The 20,075-nt window shown below is 35.6% G+C and overlaps 5 protein-coding genes across 6 annotated transcripts; all 5 read right to left on the reverse strand.

Moving 5' to 3' along the window:
• Positions 1–1,015: 1,015 nt before the first annotated feature.
• On the reverse strand, positions 1,016–2,347 carry LOC100800733 (probable carboxylesterase 2). Its single transcript, XM_003518803.5, has one exon. The coding sequence runs from the start codon at positions 2,294–2,296 to the stop codon at positions 1,115–1,117; it is 1,182 nt and encodes a 393-aa protein (XP_003518851.1). The 5' UTR covers positions 2,297–2,347; the 3' UTR covers positions 1,016–1,114.
• A 1,442-nt stretch (positions 2,348–3,789) lies between these two features.
• On the reverse strand, positions 3,790–5,109 carry LOC100801271 (probable carboxylesterase 2). Its single transcript, XM_041006711.1, has one exon. It carries the CDS (start codon positions 4,896–4,898, stop codon positions 3,930–3,932), a length of 969 nt encoding a protein of 322 aa, XP_040862645.1. The 5' UTR covers positions 4,899–5,109; the 3' UTR covers positions 3,790–3,929.
• Positions 5,110–8,536: 3,427 nt separating this feature from the next.
• LOC100801816 (probable carboxylesterase 12) lies at positions 8,537–11,100 on the reverse strand. Of its 2 annotated transcripts, none has more exons than XM_003518805.5 (3): positions 10,370–11,100; positions 9,659–10,089; positions 8,537–9,160 (listed from the first exon to the last, which is right to left on the reverse strand). In XM_003518805.5, exons 1-3 carry the CDS (start codon positions 10,933–10,935, stop codon positions 9,123–9,125), a joined length of 1,035 nt encoding a protein of 344 aa, XP_003518853.2. In that variant the 5' UTR covers positions 10,936–11,100; the 3' UTR covers positions 8,537–9,122. The 2 variants fall into 2 exon arrangements, with proteins under 2 accessions (XP_003518853.2, XP_040862643.1); XM_041006709.1 differs by having other exon boundaries at positions 9,024–9,160; positions 9,647–10,089.
• Positions 11,101–15,847: 4,747 nt separating this feature from the next.
• LOC100806608 (probable carboxylesterase 12) lies at positions 15,848–17,206 on the reverse strand. Its single transcript, XM_003520120.5, has one exon. The coding sequence runs from the start codon at positions 16,961–16,963 to the stop codon at positions 16,055–16,057; it is 909 nt and encodes a 302-aa protein (XP_003520168.1). The 5' UTR covers positions 16,964–17,206; the 3' UTR covers positions 15,848–16,054.
• A 1,075-nt stretch (positions 17,207–18,281) lies between these two features.
• LOC100800199 (probable carboxylesterase 2) lies at positions 18,282–19,534 on the reverse strand. The gene has a single exon (XM_003518802.5). The coding sequence runs from the start codon at positions 19,355–19,357 to the stop codon at positions 18,443–18,445; it is 915 nt and encodes a 304-aa protein (XP_003518850.1). The 5' UTR covers positions 19,358–19,534; the 3' UTR covers positions 18,282–18,442.
• Positions 19,535–20,075: the final 541 nt, after the last annotated feature.

The following is a 20,075-nucleotide window of genomic DNA, read 5'->3' on the forward strand; positions in this document are numbered from 1 at the left end:
TCTTAACTCAGAAATTTGTATCAAGCCATAAGGTTTGTCTCGGTTCATATTTATAAGGCCCAAGACCCGCAACCGCTAAACCAATCACCGTATGGCCCAAATGGGAGAAAATGGTTCATAATTTCTCCAAATTTACTTTGTTATAGTTGAGGTATTTTGAGTTCGAAACGTATCTAAACTGAGTGATGATTACGACAGAGACTATGTAGTAATCCTCTCCTAATTTTAAACGAATTCCACACTAGCATGTCATTGTCTTGTTTTCCCATCTGAAACTGATTGAGTATTGATATATATGAATAACTTTTCTCTCTTACTCTCCATTTTTTCTATTTACTTTAGCAAATACAACACGCAAGGTTAGCGAGGAGATTTTTAACTTGTTGGGGAGTAAACTAAGGACAGACACATGAAAATGAACGTTGAAGCATTCTCAACTACATGACTATTCCTCCTACTGTCCCACGATAAAGACCGATCTATGACATTGGAATCAAATGAGAAGTGAGAACAATAATGTAAGATCCATGTATACGACTATACAATGATATATGGGTCCTTTATTTTTGGGTACACTTATTTAGCCATTCTTTCAGAGTAATTAAAGTGAGCCTCATAATTATCCTGTTACCTTCAATCTTGTTTATTGCACTCCACGGTTCTAGCAAAACGCCAACAAAAATTCTGATATGACTTCGAGTTAGACACGCTTTACTACATGTGCCTACTCCCAAAAGCTTTCAGCCTTTTCTTATATTCATTTCTACCTTTTATTTTTATGCTCCACGGCTTAATAATTCCGTCATTGATTCATCATAGTTACATACAAATGAATCAAATTTCCTGATTAAATACTACTAGTCTTCCTGTATTCATGAAACTCACCCAGTAATAGACTAACAGCAACAGGGAACTAGAAGTGATTCTTCTGCAGAAACATCCTCACATTTGGAGGGGTAAATTCAAGACAAAAAAAAATAGTTAAATATTTTTTTCTTTAATAGGATACAATATATAATATATAAAAGGTAGAATGCATAAACTATCATACAACTGAGAACTAAAAAGGACAATTTAAACACAAACAAAATAAAGCATACACACATAATAATGTTCAATCCTGTTTGAGAAAGGAAACAATCTGGTCGATCAAAACCTGAGCATTCTCACAATTCGGTTTGAACAAATGAAAAACATGGTCCTCATCCTTCGTCTCCACCACTTCCGCAACACCAGACCACCCATTCTTCTCAAGCAACTCCTTATAGTACAAACCCCTGTCCCTCACCAAATCCTTCTCCGCAACACAAAGAAGCAATCTTTCACAAGCTAACTTCCCCAGCTTCGGATCCTTACTCGGGTTAATAATCGGGTCATCGGATCCACTCTCACTAGGGCACGCAAACCGCCACAAATCGTGTATCTTCTTCGCTTGTTCAGGCCTGTTTGCTTCACACCCAAACGGTTCCTCTCCCCAGAAAAAGGGATGCACCAAAACAACCCCTTCAAGCTTCACACCAAGCAACCCTTCTGTTCCAACCCGAATACCCAAATAGCTCGCAATGTTGGCGCCGGCGCTGTCACCGGCGAGGAACACTTTCTCAAAATCTACGTGTTCGTTCAGCCACTCATCAACGCCGTTTCCACCCACGTGAGAAGCCACCCATTTGAGTGCAATCCACGAATCTTCGTGGCCGGTGGGAACCGGGTGCTCCGGTGCCCGCCGGTAGTGGACGGAGACAGCGACAACATTAGCCTTGGAAACAACCTTGTTGAGGAGGTTGTGGTAGTTCGGAGAAAACGGGGTTTCGATGCAGAAGGCGCCGCCGTGGGTGTAAACAAGGAGAGGGAGCTTTTGCTGCGGCGGCGGGGAAAAGGTGGTTCTTTTGGGAACGAAAAGCCGCGCGTATATTCCGTTTTCTTCGGAGATTACGATGTCTTTCGATTCCACGTTGGTTTCGGGGTCGAGGCCCGCAGGAAGAACCGCTGTGCCAGCAAGCCTCTCTATGCGACCGCTTTTGTAGACTTTGAGGACCGGGGAAAGGTCGTAGGTTACTTCGCTGTCGTCTTCTGTGGTAGTTGAAGCCATGATCGATGAGGGTGGTGTAGAGTTTAAGGGTTTTGCAAGCTTCTGTGAAGGGATTTGAAGAGGGTTGTTGTGTGCTTTAGGGGGAAGAGATGGAAGAAGGAAGGAATTGCTGGTCAAATTCACGAATGGGAGGTTTGACTTTTTTGGGATGTTAAGGTATTTGAGTGTCAATGGATGGTGTGCACCCAAGCTTGAGCACCTTATCATATTGTCGTCTAACAATTTTCTCAGTGCTTTTTTTTTTCCACTATATATATTAAGGGGAAAGAGAAATGTGTGATGGGTCGAGAAATATAAATATCTCGTAATATTAAATAATATAATAACAATTTTTTATTTTTTTTATTTTTATCATAAGTGATATATATAATTTTCTTTCTCTCTAAATGTTACCGTATATAGAACTTAGCATTCGCCAATATACCAAACAAACTATTTAATGTATTTGGCATATTATTTTAAAAATTTATAGCTTATTTTTATAAGTTGATGTAACTCGTAAATACATTTATTAGCTTATAAAAATAAGCTAGCTTTTAAGTTGTAAGTTATTTTTTTTAGTTTTAATCTCATTAATTTATTTGAAGTTTTTTGTTAATTTAAAATTCATTTTACTTATTTTATCACTCTTCTCACCGGACAATTGTCAATTGTCACCGCTACTTCATCCGTTGTTACGGTACTATTATTAAAATTTATTTAAATAGTAATTAATAATTTTAAATCATATAAGTTTATTAAAAAATTAATTTTAAAGAATATAAATAAAACCATCAACTTTTAATTTACCAGTCTTTAATAACAATTGAATTAAAAAAAATATTGTACTATTTTTTAAGTATATATATATATAACATAACATGTCCAGCAACACATTGATTAGTTAGAAATCAATGTGATGTTTAGAACTAGTTAAAATATTATAATTTATAAGCTAGTCCAAAGATCTTATTATAAGCTTCCTAGAAGACTTATATCACATTAACAATAGTTAATACTATAATGACCGAGGGAGACGAACTTATGTGTATATCCTTAATTTTTTGCTATTTCAAAGTCAGGTGATCATTTTTCTTTGATGGAATTTCATTTTGAAAAAAATAGTATTCAATGTTATTTTTTATTTTTGATAATAGTTTATTTTGTTTTTATAATTTTATTGTAAAAATAATGATATTTTCTTTTTCAGATAAATATTTTATTTCTTTTATTTATAATTTGCATGGTGCAAATAATTGTATTATTATTTTTGTATAGACAAAATATTTAAGTATTATTTATTTATTAATATTATTTTTGCTTTTATAATTTGTTATTGCTATTTTAAAGGCTTTAAATGATTATATTTTCAATCAATGACTTTATTAATCTTCAATTTATATTAAATTGGTTATAATTGATAGATCACTCTTCAACAAAATCCTTATATCTCATCAAGAAGATACGTACTTACATAAGAGGAATTAATTAAAACTTAGATCCTTAATTATAATGAGTTTAAACATACCTAGATCATCCTTTATTAGTATCCTACTGGTTCATACTTAATTTTGTAAGGATTTCCACGTATTAAGTGCTACTACTAAATAGCATTACAGTATATAAATTTATACTTTTGAATTGGCAGCGTATATATGATAATAACAGTGGAGGTAAACATATGATAACAATGCACACATGACTCTCAATCACACTTCCAATCAACTAAATACTCAACTTTTCTTTAACTTGATTGATACGATCATACGATACAAGATAGAATGCATACACAATTACATTGACAACTAAAAAGGATAATTAAAACACATAAAAAAGACAGAGAGCACACACATAACAACGTTCAATCCTGTTTGATAAATGAAACAATCTGGTTAAGCAAAGCCTTAGCATTTTCACAGTTCGGATCCAACATATGAAAGACGTGACCCTCGTCCTTAGTCTCAACCACATCCACAACTCCAGACCAGTCACTCTTCTCAAGCAACTCCTTATAGTACAAACCTCTGCCCTTCAGCAAATCCTTCTCCGCCACAAAAACAAGCACTCTCCCAGAGGCCAGCTTGCCCAGATTCGGATCCTGACCCGGGTTGATAATCGGGTCGTCGGATCCCGTTGTGGTGGGGCACGTAAACCGCCACAGCTGGTGCACCTTGGCAGCGCCTTCAGCCTGCTCCACCTCACACTCGAGCGGCTCCGTACCCCAGAAATAAGGATGCACCAAAACAACCCCTTCGAGCTTCAACCCGGGTAACCCTTCTAACCCGACCCGAATGCCCAAATAGCTCGCAATGTTGGCGCCGGCGCTGTCGCCGGCGAAGAACACTTTTTCAAAATCTGCATGGTTCTTCAGCCACTCTTCAACACCGTTTTCGCCCACGTGAGAAGCGACCCATTTGAGGGCACTCCACGAATCTTCGTGGGCGACGGGAACCGGGTGCTCCGGTGCCCTCCTGTAGTGTACGGAAACACCAATCACATTAGCCTTTGAAACAATGTTGTTGAGGAGGTTGTGGTAGTTCGGAGAAAACGGTGTTTCGATTATGAAGGCGCCGCCATGGAAGTAAACTAAAAGAGGAAGCTTTTGCTGCGGCGCGTAAGTGGTTTTGGGAATGTAAAGCCTGGCGGATAAGCCGTCTTTTTCGGAGATTACGATGTCTTTCGATTCCACGTTGGTTTCAGGATCGAGACCCGGAGGAGCAACCTCGACGCCTTCTAGCCTCTCTATGCGACCGTTTTTGTAGACTTTGAGGATGGGTGGGATGTCATAGGCTACTTCACTGTCTGTGGAGGTTGTTGTACTCGAATCCATTAAGGGAAATGAGTGTAAGGGTTTTTTGAGTTTGTGAGAAGGGATTAGAAGAGGGCTATGTGGTTTAAGGGGAAGGGATGATGGAAGGAAGGGATGGGTAATCAAGTTCTTCGATGATGGGAAGTTTGGTTTTGTTAGTGGTTGGTTGGTGTCCACTGAAGCTTGAGCACCTTATCATATCTTCTTCTAAAGACTCCCATAGTCGCAATCAATACTCTATCACCTATTTATAAAGGCCAAAGGAAAGTAATTGTCGGTTAAATGTTTGTGAACTGCATTTTATGCATATTAAAAATGAGATACATAGAATGATAGAAAGAGCAAGAAACGTGTGTAAAGAAGAATGACATACTGCAGTTAATAAATAAAAAGAAAAAATAATAATGTTACGAGAATAATACATATAATAAAAATGGTAAATGTCTATCCCTTTTTGGATGAATTGGGAGGGAGGAAAAGGACAGAGAGGAGGAGAAGAAAAATATTTGTACAGCACTTACTTATAATACTTTCAGGAATTTACTTAATCAACGATATGATGATTGATGAATATGTACTCAAATTGTTGGAGTGGAAAGTGGGCAGACGAGATAAAATTAAATTTTGGGAGGATTTATTGGGTAGGGAACAATTTTTGGCAAGTACCCAAGATTATTTCTTAATTTCCTTCAAAAAAGATGAATTCATTGGAAATATGGGAGAATGGGAGAGAGATGAGTGGGGTTGGAGGCTTGAGTGGAGAACAGAGTGTTCTGTATGGGAGAGGGAAGGAGCGGAATGGACCAAAACATAATGGAATAGAATAGATTGGAATGAAATGGATTAAAAATATCATTTTATTGTTTGGAAAAAAAATGAAATGGAATAAATTATTACTTTTATGTTTCTATATCACCCTTATCTAAGAAATATAAAATCCATAACAGTTCAAGCCTACGAGATTGGCCTTTGTAGAAAATGTTATCCAACATCAATTTCATAAGAGCATTTGCCATCCACCCTTTATCCCTTTTAAGTTTAAACCCTCGCATTCACTAGTCACTGTGCCACAATTGAAGTCTAATCACAATTTTTGTTGTGCCACACTCACCATAAACCTCTTCCATGTGTTAGCCTTAGACAAAAAACCACATAGAATCAATTTGTCATTAATAGAGTCAGATCATCATTTGAGTCATGATCAAAATTGTAATTTTCACTTCCGAGACCATCGAATCCCATCACCACCTAACTATGCATATCATCCTTTTCTTTGCCACAAAAGCCACAACTCATCCACATCTTTGTTCTATTTATATTCTGTTTAGGTAAAAGGAATAAAATGACAAATTATTATTAAATAGAGAATGAGAGAAACCTTTTCATCAAGTGTACCCCGATTTGAGGGATAAGAAAAGAGTCTTAAAATTGATGGAATAAAATGGAATGAACTCTATCACTTCCCATTATGTTCCATTCTTTATTTTATAATCCAAAGAATGGACTTTAGGTCCATTCCACCCCTTGCCATCAATCCAAACATACCCGAAGGGTTAGGTGGTGAACTTAGGAGGGTTATATTACAAAAAGAAGAATCTGATGTGCGGAGGTGGAAGGGGAGCATGAATGGGGAATTTTCAGGGAAGGCAACATATTTGCATTTGCATGGCAAGATTTTTGGCAACTATTTTGATGTCGATTTTCAAGAGATTTGGAGAATCAATGTTCCATCAAAGATCAACATATTTATTTGGAGGGTGTTCAGAAACAGAATGCCTACTGCGGATAATTTGAGGAAGATAAATTTGCTGACATCGGAGATGGATGGTAAATGTCCCTTTTGCAAGGAGGATGATGAATCTTTATCCCATGGGCTCTTCACTTACAGAATGGTGAGTGCAGTTTGGAATCATTGTTATGGTTGGTTGAACATCACAACTGCTTTGCCGACAACACTACCTATTATGCATTTCTGGCAACATCATGTTATATCTTACAACAAAGGAGTTAATCAAAGAAATGGAGATACATATGGGTTTTTTTCTCATTAAGGGGCAGTTTTTTTTTTCATTAGTTACTTTTCAAATTATTTTCCAAAATTTATTAAGTTATAACATGTGTTATGACTTCTGAAAATTAAAAGTCGTAATATCTATGATGATTTTTTTTTTTAACTGAAGTGCTAATATTATTTATGACTTCAAAGTTGTTAAGTTATTTTTTATTTTATTTTAGGACTTTAAAATTGTAAATTTTTTTATTTAACTTATCACTTCAAAATTATAAGTTTTTTTTTACAACTTTGAATTCGTTTTGTTTTTCTTAACGTTTAAAGTTTTTTATTTTTGAATTTTTTATTTGCTTATATTTTTTTTGTTTTGTTTTCAATTTTTTTTAAAAAAATTGTAAATAATTTTGTTTATTTAATTATTAAATAAATATTTTAAATTTTACTTATTATTAATTTTATTTAATATGTTGTATCACATGGTCCAATCTAGACCATTTCAATAACTAGTCTAGAAGTAATGTATTTATTATGAATAACAAAATTTTCTCTTCAAATATTTAGCATGAGTGTAAATAATCATTTTAAATGTAAATAAATGTCATTACAGATAATTTAACTCATCCCTTTTTATTTTGTTTGTTTCTATTTTATTTTGTTTTGTTTTCAATTTTTGAAAAATTGTAAACAATTATATTTATTTAATTATTAAATAAATATCTTTAATTTTATTTGCTATTAGTTTTATTTAATATGCTGCATATTTTTTATGGTTTTATTTAATATGTTATATATTTTTTAATGTTTTTTATTTAAAATATATTATATTCTTTAATATTTTTTATTTAATATATTTAAAATTTAGATAATCTTTTAATAATGTTATTGAATTTTATTTTTTAAAATGAAAAAATAAAATGTTTATTTAATAATTAAATAAATAAAAATATTTACAATCTTTTTTAAAAATTAAAAACAAAACAAAAAAGAAAATATAAGTAAATAAAAAATTCTAAAATTAAAAATTGTAACTATAAAAAAAATAACAACTTCAAACTCGTAAAAAAAAAAAAAGACTTATGACTTTATAAAATTTTAAAAAAATAAAAACTTACTATTTTGAAGTCGTAACATAAAAAAACTTTACGACTTTAAAATCGTAAGAAAAAAAGATTACATTGAAGTCGTAAATAGTTTAACAACTTCAATTAAAAAAAGTAAAAAATATAAGTAATAAATATTACCATTTTTAACTCAAAAGTTATAGTATCTCTTAAGGCTTACTTGCTTTCATGAAATAATTTGAAAATTACTGAAAAAAATTGCCCATTGTGGTAAAAAAAGCCATACATCTGGTGGTGAATTTTGTGGTCTATGTGGATTAGGAGAAATAATACTATTTTCAGAGTGAGGATTTGTTTCAACAACAGGAATGGAGATACCATTTTTTCACTCGTGGACGTGGCTGAGGTACTCCAACCAATCGTTCAATTATTCATATGTCTAATGGTGTTCTAACCCGAGAGCATGCATCGTGGGATAAAAATGAGACCTCCCTGCAGTGGAGGATAGGTGAATCAATCTCACTGATCATCATTAGGCAATACAAAATTATCCCTAATGACCAATTTGGCAGTGATCACGAAAATGGTTAATAGACCTACATTTTTTTTATAAAGAAAAATGTCACTAATACTCAGTTTAATTGATTTTTGCTGAAGTAAAAAGTCTGGAAATCCTGAGCAACTTTTTGACAATCACATTGTACTAAGTTTAATTAATTAAAAAGCAACGACAATATTAGAGTGATCTTAATAGCTAATCTCATAATTGGGAAGTAACCCATAGGAGTCAACATGGTTGATGAAGGAAGCAATTCGATGGAGCAAGGAAACAGCGTTTTCACAATCTGGATTCTTCAACAAATGAAGAACGCGTCCTTCATATCCTTCAGCACATCATTCTCAGCAACAAAAACCAACACGCAATTGCAAGCAAGCCTCAGACCCAATTCTCTCCACTTCCCAAAAGTAAGGATGCACCAAAAACAATTCCCTCAACGTTCACACCCGGAAGCCCGTGGGCCCCGGCCCGAGAATACCCATGTGCTGTGCGATGTTCGCTGATACGTCGTCGTTTTTGGAAATCACTACGTCTTTGGAGATGGCGTTTGTTGCGGGATCGTGACCCGGCGGAACGACGTCGCAGCCTCTGAGTCTCTCCACGCGACCGTCTTTCTAGATTTTGAGACGGGGTGACATATCAATGGCTTCTTCTGCCATGGTGAAGAAACTGGGTTAGTTTCTGTGATGCAGAGAAAAGGAAGGTATATATATATTACTAACATGCACGTAGTTTTGCAGTGATTAGGAAAATGGTTCTTGATGCTTTATTCTTTTAATTTTATATTACTAACACACCATTTCGTTGATTTTTGCTGAAGTAAAATAGTTTGGCAGTCCAGAGCAATTTTTACACATGCACGTAGTCATTAAGTATAATTAGTTAAAGCTAATTTCTTCTTTGTACCAAAAAAGAAGGTCTAATTGGAGTGTTTCGTTCCATGTATATAGCGTTTTCAATAGAACATATTTTCAAGCAGATGCTAGAATTGCTCAACATACATAGTCAGTGTGAGTGACATACGCTACATCAAACAGAAAGTGCAGATTCTCATAAATAACCTCAAGTAAAGGAAGGATGTTACTAACAAGTAACAAGTAACAAGTGCAAACAGACATATCACATAGAAACTCATAACTGTATCCTTAACTATGGTTGATAAAGGAAGCAACTCGATCGAGCAAGGAAACAGCATTGTCACAATCTGGATTCAACAAATGAAACACGTGTCCCTCTCCCTTTGCCTCTATAACCTCCACAACACCGTTCCACCCACACTTCTCGAGCAATTCCTTGTAATACCAACCCCTATCTTTCAGCAAATCATTCTCAGCAACAAAAACCATCACTCTCTCGCAAGCCAGCTTCCCCAGATTCGGATCCTTTTCCGGGTTCATCAACGGATCGTCGGATCCAACCGTTGTCGGGCATGTAAAACGCCACAGATTCTCCACAAGGGCAACATGCTCGGGTTTTCGGGCCTCGGATCCAACTCGCTCCACGCCCCAAAAGTAAGGATGCACCAAAACCATTCCTTTAAAGTTCACACCCGCACAGGGTCGCTCCAACAGAAATTCAGACCTAAAGTAAAAATAAGAAGAAAAAAATAATAACTTTGAACAAAAGAGTGAGGTGCCATAAGCCTTTTAGTTAAAAGTTTGCATATATAACATTTTTTATTTTAAAAAAAAATAATATTAATCTCGAATATAAACAATAAATTATTCTTATTTTTTTAAAATATAAACAAATTTTAATTATTTAATCAATCATGTCATTTTTTTTTTATAATCAAGAGCGAGAGTAATAAGAAATAACTTTTTATTAGTGGCTCTAAAACTCAAAACTTTAGGCGTTTTACCCTTGAATCGGGTCTGCACCAGGAAGTCCGTGGGACCCGACCCGAATGGCCATGTGGTGTGCGATGTTCGCTCCGGCACTGTCCCCACCGAAAAACACTTTCCCGAAATCCACGTGGCGGTTGAGCCACTCTTCGGGGCCGTTTCCGTTGAAATGGGACGCGACCCATTTCAACGAAGTCCATGAATCTTCGTGTGCGATGGGAACAGGGTGCTCTGGGGCTCTTCGGTAATGAACAGAGACGCCGATTACGTTGGCTTTTGAAACGATTGAGTTGAGGAATTTGTGGTAAGTGGATGAAGACGGTGTCTCTATGCAGAAACCTCCACCGTGGAAGTAAAGGAAAAGTGGAAGCTTTTGGGTCTGATCGGTGAGTTTGGGAATATAGATTCTGGCCGATACGTCGTTGTCTTTGGAGATTACGATGTCTTTGGATTCAACGTTTGTTGCGGGGTCGTGACCCGGCGGAACGACGTCGCAGCCTATGAGTCTCTCGACGTGACCGTCTTTGTAGAGTTTGAGAAGGGGTGAGAGATCGATGGCTACTTCGCTGGAGGTGGAATCCATGGTGAGTGAAGAAATTAATGTAAGTTTTGGTTGTGTTGTGATTTAGAGAAGGATATGCAATTAATCATACATAAATGGCAAACTTTGGTTGGTGAGAAGATCGTGACTTCCAAAGTTTCAATGGCTATGCCTAAAAATGTAAGTCAACGGTCATTCACGTGACGTGCCTCGACTTCTACTTTGTAGACTTGTAAAATATATAATTATTTCGAAATGTTTATAAATTTTATTTTATTATTATTATAATACTACTACTATTATATTATATAGTATATAAATTTCCGTTCGATGCCGTCTTGGTCTTGTATGCGTGACTTGCGTAATGTCTGATATTGCGGGCTTGAAAAAAAACTGATGAAGCTTGTCCTGTTATTGGGTTATGCTGACCTTTGCAGGTAATAAATGGGTATCATCCCTTATTTTAGTTGTAATAATAAAAAGAAAGAAAGAAACATTTATACTTTGAAAAAAGAGAATTGGGAAAGAAGTATTTCAGTTTTGTTAATTATTGCTTTCAGGAATTTTTTTTGAAAAAAATATGATTTATCGGTTGCCAATTTTTGAAGATCTCCTAATTTGGATTTTATTCACTCTTGGAATTAAGGTTTCTATTTACCTTCCAATTTCGTTGTTTCAGTGTTGGTTGAAGAAACAAATGGTGCATGTCTAGCAATGGTACTTTAATGTATATAGTCAATAAAAGTGATACCTACATAGGCATGAACATTGTGCTTTAATGCAAAGGGGGAAAATGGCCCATGTAATCCTGACTAATTTTTTTTGTTTTTCTCGTTTTAAATTTTGTTGGTAGCTAGGTTGAGAAGATAAATTTTGTACAGATGTTATATAATAAAATATGCATTTCACATGCGACTACCATTATAAAGTTCGGTGATTCTTTTACTTACCATGTTAAGATCTTCATTTGCTTTAACATTTTGACATTTTAGTGGTTTTTGTTAATTAACGAGATTTCTAATGGATTAGGTCATTAATTAATTTATATGTGTACAAGCTTGTACACAATAAAATCCCGAACAGTAGTTTTTTTTTTTAGAAAAAAAAATTGACATTAACGGGTTTTTGTTCGTGGAGTACAAAAACCGCAGGTAGTGTCTATGTTATTAACAGCAGTAAGTAAACCCCTGAAAAGTGCAAGGGTGAAAAACCACCGGGAAGTTCTGCGTGCATTTTCGAGGGTTGCAGTAAACCGTGGGTAATAAAAAATGCTGCGAATCATTAGTATGATTCTTGTATTTAAGTCAGTCTGCAAAAGGGCGAAACATATTTTGTTTTTTTTTTTTGGTAAAATTGTATTTTTGTCCTTCATTTTGTCTTTAATTTCGGATTTTTGTCTTCCGGTAAAATTATTCACAAATTTTATCCTCGTATTTAATCAAATCACGCAATGTTGATCCCCTGCCCCACAATTGGACGTTCACTGTTACAAAGGACTGTTGACTGTCACGTGTCACGTTTTTATTGGATGATGATTGTCACGTGTCATGTTCTGATTGGAAGTCAACTCCATGGAAGATGAAATACATTGTTGTTTTCATTGACCAATCAAAACATGACACATGACAGTCATCATCCAATAAAAACATGACATGTAGTAGTCACTCAATGTCTAATTGTGAGGGACCAAATTTATAATTTTATCTTTTTTTTTCTATCCCGTGCAATTCCCCTTCTCATTGACATTTAGTTACAATGCATGTGTAGATTGTGTCAATCAAATTGTGACACCGTTTATCTCATACACACACACACACACACACACACACACACACACACACACATATATATATATATACTAATAATAAAAGGAATAAAACTGTGGAATTAATTAATAATTTTTAAAAATATTTAAATAAAAACATTTCAAAAGGATAAAAAGCTCACATTCGTTTTAATATTATCAAATAAAACTTATAAAAATACATATTCGCCTCGAAATAAAACTGTCAAAGTTTACAAAAAAATTTTGTTAAATGAGTGGAGTAAAATAAAACAAAATAACATCATGCGATTAAAATAAAAATTCGTCCTCAATTTCACATCCTATCATAGCATTGTGTCTCAACGTCTTCTATCACGAGGTTTTTTAAAGTCATCCACCTAGTCATTTGCTCCCACGAACACAAGGTTCGAGATCATCACAAGATCTAAATACAAATAACACACGGGAAGTGAATTATCACATTTAAAAAATACAAATAAACAAAGACGGAATCCAAATAAATTATAGAAGTATTTATAACATAGCTCAACTTAATACAACTTACATCATTTCACTACTTTATCATTTAAAATTCATTTTTCAATCGTCCATCACATTACACATGAATCACACACTCAGGTCAAGATGTAATAACACCCATCAATTTCATAATAAACAATTAGCAAGCATTATGCAACAATTATACTAAGACTCAATACTATATGCAATGTAGTACCATGTCAGTAAAAAATCACTTTGGGACGCATAGGAGTACGTAGCAAGACACATCATACAATGGGTATGTCGGGTCACTCTCATTAAGTAAAATCATAAGGTAACCAGGGTCACTCTGTGTTACGAGAATGCTTTAATCATATGATATCAACACAGGCTTAAAGGAGCACTCAAACCGAGTGTCTTTACCTCCAAGGCCTCAACTCCAAAAAATCCGTTAGGATCTCACCTTCCTGATTCAAGTCCAATCCCTAAAACAATTTTTTGCACGCAGACAATGTTCATGAATTATACAATACTCATGACCTTACACTCATGTTTCAAACATGTTTAACACATTACACTACAATTTAACATTGGTTCCTAACTAGGAAACCTACACTTTTCCTTTAACATTGCGCATAAACACTTTTCTCAAGATAAACACCAGCGAGGTTATTATATAATTCTCAACTCACAACACAAAGAATTGTCACATCAAGTATTAATCACACACTTATTCACAATCAAATTTCATGTCCACAATTTAATATCTCATAATGTCACAATTCATCATCACATGTTTACATGTATTTCACAAATTAACACGTGTTCAACTTTACACTTATACTCAATCTCAATAACAATATTATAATCTCAAAACATGTTATCTCGCAATTCATCACATATTCAATTTATTATTTACACACAATTTTAATCACAATTTCATGCTCTAAATATTACAATTTATCATGCTCACCTAATGAATCTTATCCAAAATAAAAATAATTTATACAAAAATGTTTCTCAAAACACGAAGAGTAAAACCCCTCAAACAATATTACATAATCATATAAAAATCAAGGAATCAAAATTATAGGTAAAAAAATACGAAAACACCAAGAGCACTCAATTTATCAACCAATTCGCATCAGGACATCAATTGATTCGTCAAACACAACAATATCATATTTATAATCATAAAGGAAAAATTATAATTTAATAAACATCCCAAAATAAACTCAATTTAATCTTCTAAGGATCCCTATATATGTTCATTCTAACCCTAATTGTGATAAATTCATCACTTACCTCTAAGCGGGCTCACGTGTGTAGTCCGACAATGATAGTTGGGTCTCTAGCAATTCTCTAAGATTCTTCAAGCTTTTCCTCTATTTGTTCTATTAGGATTTTCAAGTGTTGGAGAAAAGGAGAAAAGATTGTAGCCTTCATTTTACTGTGAAGGTACAAGGGACGTTTCTCTTTTTGTGGATATTATTTTGTAAATCCCAATGATGGAGATGTGTGAAAATGGATTTCAAAGGTGGTGTCCAAGTTTCACAACGATCCAACGGTTAATGACTCCGAGATCGTAAGTTTACTAGGACAAGTTTTGAATCTCTGCGGAAAAAGAGAAAACTATAATACGAAGGAAATTTCTCTCACCTTCAACATTCTTTCGCAAATTTCAACACTAAGAATGTTAGGAAATGAGTTCCAAACATGGTGCTCAATTTCACAACGATACAACGGTTAACGAGTTTAAAATCGTTGTTTTATTGAGACATTAAAAAGAGAGTTTTGGAAGAAGGAGAAGGAAAAAACGAAATTGAGAAGAGAAGAAACCGTCAGAGAAACTATCACCAGTATGAAAACTGACTTAACATGTCTCTATGTATAGCTAAGTATTTCCAACCTATTATGTACTCTATTTTTTTTATTTATTATTTTATAAAGAAATATTCTATTTTATTTCATATTAAATGAATAAATCAAAGTATTTCTTTTATATTCCTTCAAATCATTATTTTAATAAAGTTATTTCCTCTTATTTATTTAATTATAAAAATCTTACCATTTTTTTCTAAAACTCTATTTATTGTTAACTAAAAAAATCTTTTTAATTTATTTTAAAAAAATGGGCTTACATGACTTGTTATGAATTTTGTAGGGGGGTTGATTGCATGAAGTATGCATTTTTGTTTGGCTTCTGAGAGTTGATTTGTTACTCGATTAACCTTTCTAGAGAGAAAACAATGCCTCACCCTAACTTTTAAACTTAAATACATTCATTTTCCATCTCAACTTTGTTACATGCATTCACACTTGAGATGCTTTGTCTCTGTTTGTAGCATATAACCCACGATTAAACATTACCTTATTACTCCAGTGTCCATATCAGCAAAGGCAAAGCAAATAATGTAACATATAACCCACGAGACAACACGAGGAAATAAATTAATTAGAGGACTCATTAATCATCCATAATATTAAAATAACAAAATCAAAACAAAACATATCATCGTCATACTTATATTTAATTCGTAATATGCAAGTGATTCAAATCTGATTTCATTGCCAAAAGTTGCAGTAAAATACTAATCATTAGAACATATCAAATTTAAACTCCAACTCCCAAATTTATTTTCACCTTTTCCCTCTTATACTTATTTCATCACGGTCTTACTCCGCATGAGCCAAAGAACAGAGAATCATACGTTAAACAATCAAAAGAGGATTTACTCAATTGGTTGAGTGCAATGATAAACCTTTTTAGTTATTGCAAATTCATATGATATTGTATCCAATTTTTACGAATAAAAAAAAAAAAAGCATGCCAAACTAGAGTTACAAAACATAACAACAACCTAAAAAATCAAGGTACCTTCAATTTTAAGAAATCTAGTCTTGTTGGATGAAGGTAACAATCTTTTGCAACATCTCCTTTGCCTTCTCATGTTGGGGCTTGAAAACATGAAAGCAGTGTCCCAAACCCCAATTCTCAACAAGGTCAACGCTTCCATCCCACCCACTCTTCTTAAGCTCCTCAGCGTAGTTCCTCCCACATTGGAACAATTCGTCCTTCTCAGCCGCAAAAACCAACACTTTCTCACACCCAAGCCGAGCCAGATCCTCTGCGCCCGGTTTCATCCTAGGATCCTCCGAACCCTCGTTCCCCGGACACATGTACATCCACATCTCATCGTCCTTTGTCACGCCCGCGAAATACGGGTGCACCAGAACCGCCCCGACAACCCTGGCGCCCGGTAACCCGAACTTCCCGACCCGAGTTAGCAGTGTGTGGGTTATGTTGCCGCCGGCGCTGTCGCCGGAGATGAAAACACGGTCTGGATCGGCGTGGTTGTTGAGCCATTGCTCGGATCCGTTTCCAGTTGCGTGCGCCGCGACCCACTTGAGCGCGGTCCAGGAATCCTCGTAGCAAGCGGGTATGGGTCGGGTCGGGAACAACCCGTATTCCACGGAGACTGCAATGACGTTTGCTTCGGCGGCAGTGGTGGCGACGAGACTGTGGTAGTCTGGGGAGAAAGCGGATTGCATGCAGTACCCGCCGCCGTGGATATAGAAAAAGATCGGGAATTTTCGGGTCGGGTCGGATATTGGAGGTAAAAAGATCCGAACGGAAACGGGTGGGTGGGTTGAAACGACCGCGTCTTTGGAGCGAACGCCGGTGATTGGGTCATCGAAAGGGGCAACCTTTTGGATGGTGGGTTTGTAAAGCTCCACTGTGCCGTCTTTGTAAACGCGGAAAAAGCGAAACTTGTGGGTTACCTCGTTCTCTTTTGCGGCCATTTTTTTTTCTTGTTTTTGATGCTGTGGGAAGTGAAATTGTGAAGTGAGATTTTGATGGTGAGAGATATAGGTTTGGTCATTGCTTATTTATGTAAATAGTTTCTACTATTCTTCATTTCTTCTTCCATGTGCCAACCTATTTGCATTTAGAAATTCAGGACAAAGAATGAAAATAAATCTTAGTTTTTCTCCCATATGAGAACTGCACTAAGTGTAACATATAAACATCTATCCAATTAAGTTTGGTTTATTTATTATTTTATTATTTAAAATGATTAAATTTTACATTTGCTATACTATTAATGGGCCGAGCCGAATATGCTTCTTTTTTTTCATATTTTGTTTCTAAAAATCCAAGTCAACTTTATCCAACCAAGCTCAAATTACCAACGTTAATTAAAAACTGTTAATTTTAAGTATAAAATTACAACAAGTAGAACAGTACAATCAGAGTCAAATAGCATAGGACCAATCAACCCGTTATACAAGAAAATACAAAAATTACATGTTAAATGAAAATATATAGAGATTTCAAGTCAAAAGTAAATCCAAGATACATTTTCGAAGCTAAATCCACTATCAACACCATTACAATTACTTTAAAAAAAACACCATTACAATTTAAAGTCTTATGTACACGCAACCGAAAAACGAGACGCACTATTCCATTTCATCATTTACACATTTTTTTTTCCAATTATATCATTTACACATTTGGGAAGTAAATAAATCAGGTTCTCACTCTAGTATGGTAGTTTCCTAATATGGTGAGGGCCTGAGGGGTTTCACTTTTTCTTACGTACGTAAAAGACAACATAATACTAACGAAAGAAATAGATCCGAAGTTCAAAATTTATCATGTTTCGTGCGGTAGTTTCGAAGCGCTATTAATCAACTGTGCCATCAAAACATGTTGGTCTCAAATTCTTATAGCTTGTTTGCATCTGAATCTGAAATCTGATGATTTTCTTTCATTCGATTCTCTATTTTTAAAATATTTCATATAGTACCTGCTTAGTCTATTACGTATGTATGTGTTTTTAAAGAAATGTGTCAATTTAAAAAATTGAGAGTAAAATTGATAAAAAATTAAAAAGTTAAGAATAAAAAAATGTAATTAAAAAATGCATCAAGAATATTGAATAAGAATCAGAAACGCAGAGGCAAAAGCAATTACTCAAAATATGAAACGACAAACAGAAGCTGGACAGATTGAGCGACGCCATTTACCCATTTCTCTTTGCACTTGAATTCTGACAAAAACACAGAACAAGATGATTGGAATTCAGAAAAGAGAAAAAATTGGCTCAGCTCAGTTCCACGTAACTCAATTCCATTTCTCAAAGCTACAAAAGTAACAAAACCAAAGTAATAACTCAATAAAAAAGAAACCATAAAAGTTCATAACAATAACGTTGATGATAGATAATTATGTTTTATATTTTTTTATTGATAGTAATCGAAGATATAAAAAAAAGTTTACAATTGACTCCTTTGGCTGATGAAAGCGACAAACTGCTTAACGAGGTCCACAGATTTATCCTTAGTAGGGTCGAACAAATGAAACACATGGTCCTCGCCCTCGAACTCCACCATCTCCACCTTCCCCTTCCACCCACTATTCTTCAGCGCCTCGTAATAGCTGCGCCCTCTCTCACGCAGAAAATCCTTCTCCGACAAGAAGATCAGCATCCTCGGACACCCCAGTTCCGACAGTTTCGGATCCTGCTGAGAGTGTATCTTAAAGTCCTCGAACCCTCCGTAGGAAGGGTAAAGAAATTCCAAAAGCTCATCTTTTTTATCACTCCCGAAGTACGGGTGGAGCAAGACCATGCCTTGGAGGGTTAGCCCTGTGAAGCCTTCCATGGTTCCTCGCATGGCGACGTTGTGGGCAATGTTGGCGCCGGCGCTGTCGCCGGCGAGGAAGACGGTGTTTAGATCGGCGTGGGAGTTAAGCCATGGCTCCGGGCCGGCGGCGGCCCACTGGAGGACCTCCCAGGCGTCTTCGTAGGCAGCAGGGAGGGGGTGTTCCGGGGCGAGGCGGTAGTGAACGGAGGCGACGACGACGTTGGCGGCGGCGGAGACGGCGTTGAGGTGGTGGTGGTAGGCGGGGTTGTAGGGGGTGCATACGCAGAACGCGCCGCCGTGGATGTATATCAAAAGGGGGAGTTTTTTTGTGGCGGAGGAAGCGGCGGCGGGTGGGAGGTAGAGGCGGACGGCGACGCCGGTTTGGGCGTTGATGGTGACGTCTTTGGATTGGACGGTGGTGCGGGGGTCCGTGCCGGAAGGGGTGGTTTCGGTGCCTAGAAGGCGCTCGATGCGGCCGTCTTTGTAGACGCGGAGGAGGGGGAGAAACTCGTGGACAACCTCGTTGGCGGCGGTTGTTGAGTCCATTGTTGTAATGTAATGATGTGATTGTGATGTGTGAGAAAGATGAAGATGATGTGAGAGAGAGTGGGTGGTGAGTTATGAATAAAAGAGAAAGGGTAGGCAGAAGCTAATGAAACGGTTGTTGGAGAAAGACAAGACCATAATGATGAACAGTTTAACTCCTTCCTAAAATTTACACCAATCCTTAATATCTTGTCTGAATCATCTTGCCTTTTCCTTTCCAGTGTTGAGGTTACTCACCAATCACCATTTTTTTAACCGTCAAATAATTACTACTTCTTTATTACTAACATATTTACATGCACAGAGGCACCGTTTGTTCCTATTTCATTTTAATTACAGTTTTAAAGAAGAACAAAAAATTGTTGTTTTAACAATTTAAAATAATGCTAGTATTCGTTATCCTTTGTGAATCAGTAGTGGAAAGGTGTTGGACTAAATCATTTTAGACATGGAAGGAGGAAAAAGGGAGACACTTTTCATAATATTTAATAATGTAATAAATAATATGATGATGAAATTTAAAACATTATCTCTTATTTGTTTTCTTAATTCAAACTAAGTGAAGAAAAACATTATATACTAAGTGATTCAGACTTCATCAAGAATATATTAATGAGGCTCTAATTAATTTTGCCATAACAATTAATATAATATCATACGAGTTATAAAGATATTTTTAAAAAATAATTTACCCAAAAAAACGTAACATGATAGATTT

Source organism: Glycine max, chromosome 2 (assembly GCF_000004515.6).
Source record: "Glycine max cultivar Williams 82 chromosome 2, Glycine_max_v4.0, whole genome shotgun sequence".
Lineage (NCBI taxonomy): Eukaryota > Viridiplantae > Streptophyta > Magnoliopsida > Fabales > Fabaceae > Glycine > Glycine max.